This window comes from Bicyclus anynana, chromosome 20 (assembly GCF_947172395.1).
Source record: "Bicyclus anynana chromosome 20, ilBicAnyn1.1, whole genome shotgun sequence".
Taxonomy (NCBI): Eukaryota; Metazoa; Arthropoda; class Insecta; order Lepidoptera; family Nymphalidae; genus Bicyclus; species Bicyclus anynana.
In genome coordinates, this window is record NC_069102.1 from 4,232,749 (window position 1) to 4,243,915 (window position 11,167).

Genomic DNA, 11,167 nt, shown 5'->3' on the forward strand with positions numbered 1-11,167 from the left:
AAGGATTTATTGAAATTTTAATCATAAGGATTGTTAGAAGAAAATTATATTAATATTCATAGCATTATCCTAATTTATGTGACCGGAACCGATCGGTGTATATTGTCTTACATGCAATACGTCATTGGTTTACCAGATTCTCGTGAAATCTGCCTCACTAATTCTCAAAACTCGAGACGTTGCAATTCCATGAAAGGAAATTGAAACAAAGCGAGTACAGACTTGTACATTACAAAGGACACCGTACCATTGTTGATACATTGTCAATTTTACCGAAAATAATATTTTCCAAGGTGTTAAAACTACGCTGTCATAATGTTTTTTAAACGAAGTCATTTTAACAAATAAATGAATATAGTAGAACAATACATACATCGCTATCTAACTACCGTAAGTGAGAGTAGCGATATGGGTACTCAGATAACTTTTAATTATACGGTATTCACCTGTGTGGTTCCCGTAGAAATACGGGTATAAAATATAGCCTATAGCACTCCAGGATAGTTTCCCAAATGTAAAAGAATTATTCAAATCGGTTCAGATGTGGTTCCAAGGCCTATTCAATGCAAACAAACAAACAATCAAATCTTTCCTCTTTACGGTATTAGTTTAAATATATCGATATATGTGGGTCAGGAATGGCAGAACTTCATGATATAATACTGTTACTGAATATCAATATGATCAACTGATTTCTACTACGATCAAACATTGTGTGGTAGGGAGACAACCTTGAGTAGAGAACCAAACTTGTGACCATGGGTGTAGGGTTAAGGAGTTTCTCTAATGCATGTCAACACTCCCCTTCTCTGCTTGTGTTGCACTCCCAACGAACAATGTAAGGGCCCAAACGATAACTGACAATTTCGAATTCCATACCATCATTCACTCAACTTACTGTTTGTCTGAACTGACTCGACCCAAATCAATTCTCAATTGCTATAAAATGAACACATACAACACATCCTAAGCTGTGTGTCATTGTTGGCAGACATGTCAAAAGTTGAGGTGTTTCATGAGTATAATGCCTCATTTAGTTACAACATATCCTAAGTAGCGTTCTGTTGCTGGCAGACATGTCAATAGCTGAGGAGCCGTATGAGTATAATGCCTCATTTAGATATAACATAAGTTGCGTACTGTTGTTGGCAGACATGTTAGAAGCTGAGGTGTCATATGAGTAGAAGAACTCATTTAGATACAACATATTATCTTAAGTTGCGCAGACATGTCAGAAGCTCAGGTGCCTTATGAGTATAATGCCTCATTTAGATACAAGATATGCTAAGTTGTGTACTGTTGTCCGCAGGCATGTCGAACGCGGAGGTGTTACACCAAGTGGAGCACGGCTACCGAATGCCGTGCCCGCCCAACTGTCCCGCCGCGCTGTACGAGATCATGCTGGAGTGCTGGCACAAGGACGCGCTCAAGCGGCCCACCTTCGAGACGCTGCAGTGGAAGCTCGAGGACTTCTTCACCATGGACAACTCGGAGTACAAGGAGGCATCGGCCTACTGAGCCCGGCCCTCCCTGCCGCCCCACCGACACGCACACAAGCATCATGTGAGCATACAATGGCTTAGTTTCATCATCATCATCATCATCATCATCATATTAGCCGATGGACGTCCACTGCAGGACATAGGCCTTTTGTGGGGACTTCCAAACATCACGATACTGAGCCGCCTGCATCTCGCTCGCTCGATGTCGTCAGTCCACCTGGTGGGGGGTCGGCCAACACTGAGCTTACTAGTGCGGGGTCGCCATTCCAGCACTTTGGCTTAGTTTATTATTATTATATCTGGTCATAAAAATGGTCGAATTTATCTTGAAACTGTGTAGAGCTTTTTCGTATTTTTTTTAACAAATACAGAACTATTTGCCGTTTTATTCAAACAGCATGTAAATTATCTGTAAAAAATTAATTTAGCTAGCATAAATTACAAAATTTATGAACAATTTATTTTATTAAAAATGAGATTTGGAGATATTGTATGTATGCACTGCCTAAAACAGCAGATAATTGAAATAACGAGTGTTCTTTCAACCACAGAAGTTACACTTCTTAAAAAAAACAAAAAAAAACAGATTGTTGTAGTGTACAGAAAAGGATTGTTTCAAAGTTCTCTAAGAACGCCATCTACTGGTAGTTTTAAGTAACAAACACTGTTTCCTTATGCCTGTAAATAGCAGCATTACAGTTTTTGTAACGCACAACTTCCACTAATCATCATCATCATCATCATGATGATTAGCAGAAGTAATCATAATCATGATGATGATGATGATGATTACTTCTACTTCCTTCTCAATTTTCAAATTTAGAGAGCCGTGATACTTCAGTGGATATGACCTCTGCCTCCGATTCCGGAGGGTGTGGCTTCGAATCCGGCCCGGGGCATGCACCTCCAACTTGTCAAATGTGTGCATTTTAAGAAATTAAATATCACGTGTCTCAAACGGTGAAGGAAAACATCGTGAGGAAACCTGCACACCAGAGAATTATTTACATCTGTGCGTGTGTGAAGTCTGGCAATCCGCATTGGGCCAGCGTGGTGGACTATTGGCCTAACCCCTCTTATTCTATGAGGACACTCGAGCTCAGCAGTGAGACGTATATGGGTTGACGACTTTTCAATTTGTTTGCAGACCCCTGGCCTGTATGCCATGCCGCCCGAGCTGCACATGCTCCACAGCAGCGCGTCAATGCAACACCTGCAGATGCACCACGCGCTGCACGCGCACGGGCACGCGCACGCGCACGGGCACGCGGCGCACGGGCACGGGCACGCGGCGCACGGGCACGGGCCGTTGCCGCACGCAGCCACGCTCAGCCAGCTGCAGCAGGCGAGTCTGGGGCCGCTGTGCCACCGCCACAACGCGCACACTATGTACCGTGCTCCGTAGACCGCGACACTTGCTCGTACGTCTATTGTACACATTACTGCAATTTGAACTCACTTCTATACTTTGTCGGCTTGCTACAGTTGAACAGTCTACAGATGGCCTTGTGGCATAAAACAGTTTAGAGAGTGTCTTTTAACATTAGTTTGGAAATTTTTGAAACTGTTTATAAATTTACAAACAATATCAAAATCTCCTATATTTTTCTAAGACAAAATCTACCTTGCCTTACAGTTTATATGTTTGGTTTTTTTATTTTGCATTTAACATTGCTTGCTTTGTTAAATTTTATTAACATTAAATTGGCCTGTTTGTGATTTACAAAACTAGATAATTAATAAAAGAAAGAAGCTTTTTTATACAATATAATACAATGGTTACTTATTTATCTCTAGCATTATTTTTACAGAAAATCTCTTTACAAATATCTAAACAAATTCAATATTTTTTAATCATCAGTTATAATTTATATTTATGCATGTTATTTAAATTGAAAGACATCTCAAGTAACGTTTAGTGATTTAACGCAGTCAATGCTGACAAAGTATAAAGTCTATCCATCCTTTTCTGTGCTAAACTTTAAAAAAGGGATGGCTATATCTGTGAATTGAGTTAATGTTTTGTGTATATCACGATAGGCAGCAATATTACTGAAGCATATAACATTTGACATGAATAAACTATACTCGGAGGCGCAATTATCCGCCCTCTTTATTATGACGCGAGTATATTAAAGTGGGCTGATAATTGCGCCTCTGAGTATATTTTATACGGCCTTATGATTTACGGAATAGATTTACTATACAACGTAATAGTATGAGATCAGGCATAAGAATTATATACCCTCATTTGTTATTTAATTGGGATGAGAAATAAACGATATAGTATATTCACATTGACACATTACACATAGGTTGCCTGGTTAAATTGCGGCCGGACTGTATTAAATATTTTTTTGTAATTTATTTAGTCTCCTTCCCTTATTGGTTTATAAAAAAAACGTACATGAGTTAAGAATTGAAAAAGTTAAGGTTGCCTGCTTTCAGGTTGCTAGATATAAACAGTTAAGTAGATAATGTTATTTTCTATACCTTCATCAGTTATTTATTCGTCTAATATGTCACATTAAAGCTTATATTATGCTTAATTTAACTGTATTAGATTGGCTTTGATCTAGTTCATGGTTTTCTAGATTTTGTACGAAAAATGTTTAGTCGCAATTTACTGTCTCACTGTGAACATTATCTATCATTTATTTCATAGCAAATTAATAACAGATGAGGGAACATATTTCTAATACCGGATCTTAGACTATAAGAAATGATGTCATGCTTCAGTGATATTGCTTCGCGAAGCACTTCACGCCACATCGCCCCATTCCCCACACCTACCCCCAATATTACCATGGATTCACTCATCATCCCCCCATAGTCGCAATTTCACACACAAATTGACAATTTTCATAAAATATTATTATTATTTTATACATAATTTTAATTACAGCAACTTTCTCTTTAAGTATTATTTTCCATTAGTGCATTGAAACATTAGTAAACATACATGATCATTGATATTAGGCATCCCGTACACGATCAAACATGTTTGACAAACTTGACTTTTTCATTAAGAATCGTTTGACAAAAGCTTCATACGATCAAATTGTTTGACAAACAAGTTTGATTTGACGAAAGTTTCATCGTTGACGGGGTCATTTACTGTTTTTTATCAAAATACATTGTAATACAAGCGATGACTTCATGAAAATAACTTTCGCCAAAATACATTTTTGTGCATAAATTATTGTGTGTAAAAATAATGTCAATAAAAATATTTATTAATTTTATTTTATTTGGAAAAAAAATACAAGCGACGTTATCTTTCATGACTTTGAAAATTACAAGACAAAAGTATACTCGATGTATTGTTAGAATTTAAATGTGACTTCACTGTATTACATGATGCACGCAATCTTATATTTTCAACATTTTCTTGGTAACTAGCATGCATGAAAAATGTGAAACTTCCAAATACATCTATCAACCATATTATATTGTAAAGATCATTTTGTTTATAAATTTTTTACTCTTTTTGCATGGTCAGGGTCAAAGTATAAATAATTTTAGTTAGATCCCAAAAAATTTCGTTCTACCCTCAGAGTTTTCATAAATACTTGAAATTTTCTGAAATTACGCTTGAGTATTTATTTAGATTTTTGATTTAAATTAAAATCAGTAAATTTTTGTTTTGATATTTCAGAAAATATTCATTTAGTTATAAAACTTGATGAGGATAGGTCAAATATAAGTTGGGATCTCATACTAATGCTGATTAGAGGTAAAAAGAACCATTTATTTATGAAAAAGTATAAGTCGAAATGCGTTAAAGGGGACGCAACTGTAGTATGAGTGTACAATGTACATTTTGCATCACTCTTCTAAATTTCTACCCTTCAAAATGTAATGGTTTTTTTGAGACATGAATCATAATTTTTGATTTTTATTAAATATTTTTTGACAATACGAGCGAGCCATACGATGATCCATGATGATCTATATTTTCTCATTTCACGTCACATAAACAATAAACCTTAACCAAACGGTTTAGTGTTTGTCAAAATTAGTTTGAGATTTATTCCTTTAGTACATCAAGTAACATTGTGACGTCACAAAAAGGACGACATGCGTATTTTACGTTTGGAAAGAAATATAAAATATGTGCATTATTTTTGAATTAAGTTTTCTATGAAATCCTTAAATTTTATTAATTGATATCTATATATTTCGGACCCTTATTCCATGTACTATATATACATTTTTATATGAGTCAACTACCCTATTGCTAAGTTCATATTGCATCTCGTTTGTTACAAGCAGCTTTTTTAGATAAATTCCTACAAGGTGGTTCGTTTTACACAATTGAATCGGCTGTTTATCCGAAAGATCTTTGCCTGTCCCCTGTAGACAAATAAAAAATGGTTCTTCTTATTTCTACCCTCCAAACTAGAGTTATTTGATTGCGTGTGCGATAGTCATGCTAATCCAACCATACGTGTTGAAATTTGGTAGTGCGAACATACACCATACCCAAATGTTTGAAGTGGCCTACATAATGTAATATGTAACGGCTAATATCGCAAGGGAAATAAAATTGTAATAAAAAGACGTAAAAATGTGTGTATGTGTGTGCCGATGTGCATACATACTCTATGGACGACTGTGTAAAAATATATAGAATATTTTATGTATTCTAATAGGAGAAAAGACACTGTGTAATACATTATAGTACGAGTATACTCGTATGTGTTAATGACATCAATAAAACATTACTTATAATTCAAACTCACATGAATTTATTGGACACGTGTCTTCCAATGTAAGGAGCACATATAACATATGACTTTTATTTTGTTAGCACTTGATTTTTCTCTATTAAAAATTTGCTTATCTATGGACTATATGTATGCAAATCTATTCGGAAGAAATAAACTCCAAAAACACAGTCGTTCTTATACTAAACGTAAAACAAATATACGGTAAGATATAAGTAAGTTTACTATAATAAAAAAATAGTAAATATATTATCTCGAGGCAAGGACCTCTAGCCATATCGATTATTATATTTCTACAATCGTCAATCGCTTTGAAAACTAAAATATTAATGGGAATGTCATCGTTGTTATGTCATTCCCATGCGTTTTTAGTTTTCGAAATGTTAGCGATTGTAGAAAGGGATATCGATACGTAACACGGCCTGAGGCCAAGGAATTGTTGTTGCGAGTCTGCGACCGTTTCTCACTGCCGTTTACACAATTTTATTACTCTTCGATATCGTTTGTAAGTTTACTTAGACTGCCTACGATTTTTCTAAATGTATTTTAGCGTACGGATAGGTTAACGGTTAAAACTTAAACACTTCTTATATCGAATAAGTCGTTGGATGAACGTTCGCGGAAAGTAAGATTCGTTTGTTGTTGTATTACTCGTAGATTTAATACCGGTATTGAATATTATTGAATATAAATAATATAATATGACCGTTTATCTACAAGCGGTTGGTTGATACGAATTGAGTTCAAGTGTCCTATAGCTTTTTGTCAGTGAATTAGTTGAGCTAGTTATGTCTGGATGTAGCTTCGAATTAGTTTGGTCCGCTTAGTTGACGGGACGCGAGGGCGTGGCGTGCGCTAGCGAGCACGGGGCGTGCGCAAGCGAGCACGGAGCGTGTGCAAGCGAGCACGGGGCGTGCGCGGGACGTGCGCGAGCGAGCACGGGCGGGGAGCGCGGGACCGCATGTGTGTGTATGTCAGGAGGAAATTTAGGTTCGGCAGGGATTCTTATCACTCACGACATGAGGAATTTATGTTCGAAGAGACGCATTATCGGATTTATAGGTATTTCTCACCTTCGTATACCATGTTTAATGTAGAATAAACGATATTGGTGATAGATGCCAAATAATCCTATTAAAGAACTGAATTTTTATATATATAAATACATATTAACTGTTCTGAGGGTATTTAGACGTAGGGATTTATTTATGTAACTTATATAACATACGCGTTTTCGTCTAGTACGTTTGTTTATAATATGCGTAATGTTTTTTTTTAATGTTTTTAATTAGACGTGTGCTCTGTGTTGAGTTTCCTACGTATTTTATTGTCGTAATTACGATCTTCGTGTAGTCGTATCTAGTATCAATTGTAATTTGTAACGCTATACGTATCGATTGATATTTTATTTGTGCCAAGACTTTAGTTTAAGTGAAAGTTTAATGTTGCCACAAATAATAATTCTAACATTTATTTCTTTGCAAGACACGATAGGTGACCTAATTATCTAATATCTTGTGCCCGCTATTCACGATGACCAATATTTTGGCGGATATTGAGGTTTTTTCGAAACACCCACACTATAGTTTGGCTACTGAAAGTAGAGATTGAAAAAGAAAAACAATCTACTACTATAAAAAATCTATTTATAAAATTAAATTGCAAGTATCAAACGGAATTATTCCAATAATTGCACTATAATTTTGGGAATGTACTGGCGATTTAAAACTACTTTCAATAGCCAACATATTGGCCAACGTAGTCGCCAATGTAATCGTGAAGAGCGGGCATCAAATGAAAATTTTAAAAAATAAGACACAAATTGGCCTAAGGAATACATATTTTTTAAAATATCGACGTAGGTTTTGTATCCTAATTCCTAACGCTTTAGGTTTAAAGTGTATTTTATCGACATGTTGGTAGTAGCATTGTAAAATGCCAACATGTGTTTCTACTCATTCGTTAAAACTGCACTGTATTTGAAATTGTGCAATATTTATTGTAATATTATCACTACCCGGTGCTTAGAATTTACTTACTTGTTTATCGGGAATATTTACAATATTTAATGAGAAATTATTTCCATCCTCAGAACAATTAAACACAATTGTTTACTACTACGTAAGTTTTAATTCTATTTCATCGATCTCCTATTAAAAAGTGGATGCACAATCATCGACCAAAAAACGTCCCCACTTAATGAGTGCCAAACACAACTCCTAGGCACTCAATTCAGGTAGTCGCATTTGCAAATTCAACCTAAAACTCAATCCTTAAGGTTGAATTTACTCTGAATTTGGGATTTTATTGAATATTGGACTTTATTTAAAGGTCTTTAGGTATTATTTTCTTTACCAATAATTCTAAAACTGTAAAAGCATAATTGGTCAGTCTTTAAGTGAAATTTTGTACATGATTGTGCGTCCCTTTATTATAAGAGGTCAATGTTCTATTCCAATACTTTGATGACTCTGATAACTGTGCAAAAGTTTTATTGACTTCATGAATTTTCTCTCGCACTAAGTGTAAATAAATGTTTACAATATGTAGTAATGCTTATTAAAGTTATGAATGTATTTAGTATGTTGTTGGAACAGAGTACTGCCGATACAGAAGTCCACTTTCTCGACCATTCCAATAGGATCCCGATGATTTGAACGGTTCAAAATGGTTTTAGTGTAATAGTACTTTCACGATTAATGATAATAATTAAGACAAATGGTTGGGGAGCCCATGTTACAAAATGTGTATTTACTCGAGCGTCGTGGGGATTTGGTAGATTAGATGATAGAAATAATAAATGGTTATGGACCTCTACAATTCAACCAGTGGGGAATTATAAATACAATTTTTATTAGATTGGCTTGTCGAAATTATCGGAATTTTTTCGTTATTTTTCGGTTTACAAAAACAAAAATACAGGGGTTTTATTTTGTAACTAACCCACTTTACGATCTGACGTATTGAGTACGTCTGAAGTTTTTTTTGTTTGGCCTTAAGCATACCAATATTGAGGACTCATATTTAGTAAAGGTACTCAACAACATGAAAGGGGCTTTCCTGAGGCGCTCGAGTTAATCCCAAAATTTCCTCTTGGGCTCCCCCATCTAAGGAGAATTATGGCGCACAAAAGTAGTTTTCTAATTGCGTATTTGAATAAGGTGCCTCGAAATTCTATACGTTTTTACGTCACAGTAATATCGTATTCGATTCATGCGTTTCTCATATTATATCGCACGTAAGCGAAAAATATATTACGAAATAAATGTGAAAATCCAATAGATATTTTGATTCGAATAAATGTTAAATATTTTTGAAACTATAGAATATTATGATAGTTTAGAAATTATAGTCCCCTGTAAGTTGTAAACATAGTTACGTTTTACTTTGTAATGATAAAAAAATAGGTAAACGGTTAAATTAAAATGGATTTGTTGAAATATACCAAAGAACCTTGTTATATTTCAACAAATTCAGTGGTTCTTAGTCATGAGCTGGTTCATGATTTATCTATTTTATTATTATGGAAACTATTTCAATTCTCAAATACTTTGTCTAATATTATACATAATTATTAATTTATATCTTTTGAACATTTCGCTTACGTGTAAATTATTTTGCACGGCACTATTGATACTCGTTGAAGGAATGGAATTGTGAGGCAAGACGACCATGAAATTTATATGTTTTTTTTTTAACTTATTTTGTAAGTTTTATTCCTGTCGCGTTTGATGTATTTAGATATTCCCAAATCAATTTGTATTATTTGAATAATTTATTAAGATTTATTTAAGTTTTTATAACAGCTGTATAAAATTGCTTTAGGCTTCGCTTTGGCAGTGGCTAAGTTCGCTATACACGTAACAATAAATAATGTATTCGTACTTTATAATTTAGTTAGCCAATGTTAAGTATATTTGCGTATAGAATGACGCCATCACAATTACTAAGGATGCGATAAATGTAGGATAAGGTTACGTGAAAGATGAGTGTTAGATATTATTAATTATAATGATATTAGTAATTGTTGCTGTTACATGAGATCGCGCGTTTTCAGTACTGTACAGCGATTGGTTGGAATCGTATAGAGCGACTGATGTTATTTGATACTTGTTCTATGTGAACTAAGGTCTTATTACCTCCGAGTATCAATTAAATTTATTTTAAGTTCCCCATACGTTGATATTACATTGTCGATGATTAACGCTATTTAACTCAACCTCCTTCATTGTCTCATATCATTTTTTTTTAATTATAACGATTCGATTGTCGTCTGTCGTCAGTGTAATATCAATTATGTGCGGTTATGATTATTATAATATCACTTATTTGTAAAGATTTTTTTAACACAACAATAAATATAAATGTGAAATATACTTTGTTTTATTATGTATATCCTTTACCCGATGTATAAGCCAAATCTACACTTACCATCAGGTTTTTTTTTTATTCTTTTCACGTTAGCCCTTGACTACCATCTCACCTGATGGTAAGTGATGATGCATTCTAAGATGGAACCGGGCAACTTGTTAGGAGTAGGATGAAATCCACACTCCTTTCGGTTTCTACACGACATCGTACCGGAGGTGAGCTCGTGGTCAAGCGCAAGCTTATTCCATATAAAAAAAATACTACCTATTTTAATACAGCGTTGGAAATTAATAAAATCTGTATGGAGGGCTCCACAATTCCAAATGTATTATTAGCAGTCTTGGTCTAAGATCCAACATTAGAAATATATACCCTCATCTGTTATTGATAAGTGGTAAGAAATAAGTGATAAATAATGTTTACAGTGACACAATGCAAATAGTTTACTTTATTAAATTGTGGCCATATATTTTTCATACAAAATCTAGGAAACCATGAACTAGTTACTAGATCAAAGGCAAAATTAACTTTTTATATCTGGCAACCCCACAGTTGCAGTGTGCA

At 34.6% G+C, this 11,167-nt stretch overlaps 1 protein-coding gene across 2 annotated transcripts in view; it reads left to right on the forward strand.

Moving 5' to 3' along the window:
* Positions 1–10,606, forward strand: part of LOC112053050 (tyrosine-protein kinase Src42A) — a 133,269-nt gene extending 122,663 nt beyond the window's left edge. For both annotated transcript variants that reach the window (XM_052887865.1, XM_052887864.1), the window contains exons 7-8: positions 1,310–1,563; positions 2,650–10,606. In XM_052887865.1, coding sequence (XP_052743825.1) covers positions 1,310–1,518 — 209 coding nt within the window. In that variant the 3' untranslated portion in view covers positions 1,519–1,563; positions 2,650–10,606. The remainder of the gene's footprint in view (positions 1–1,309; positions 1,564–2,649) is intronic.
* The last annotated feature ends 561 nt before the right edge of the window (positions 10,607–11,167 follow it).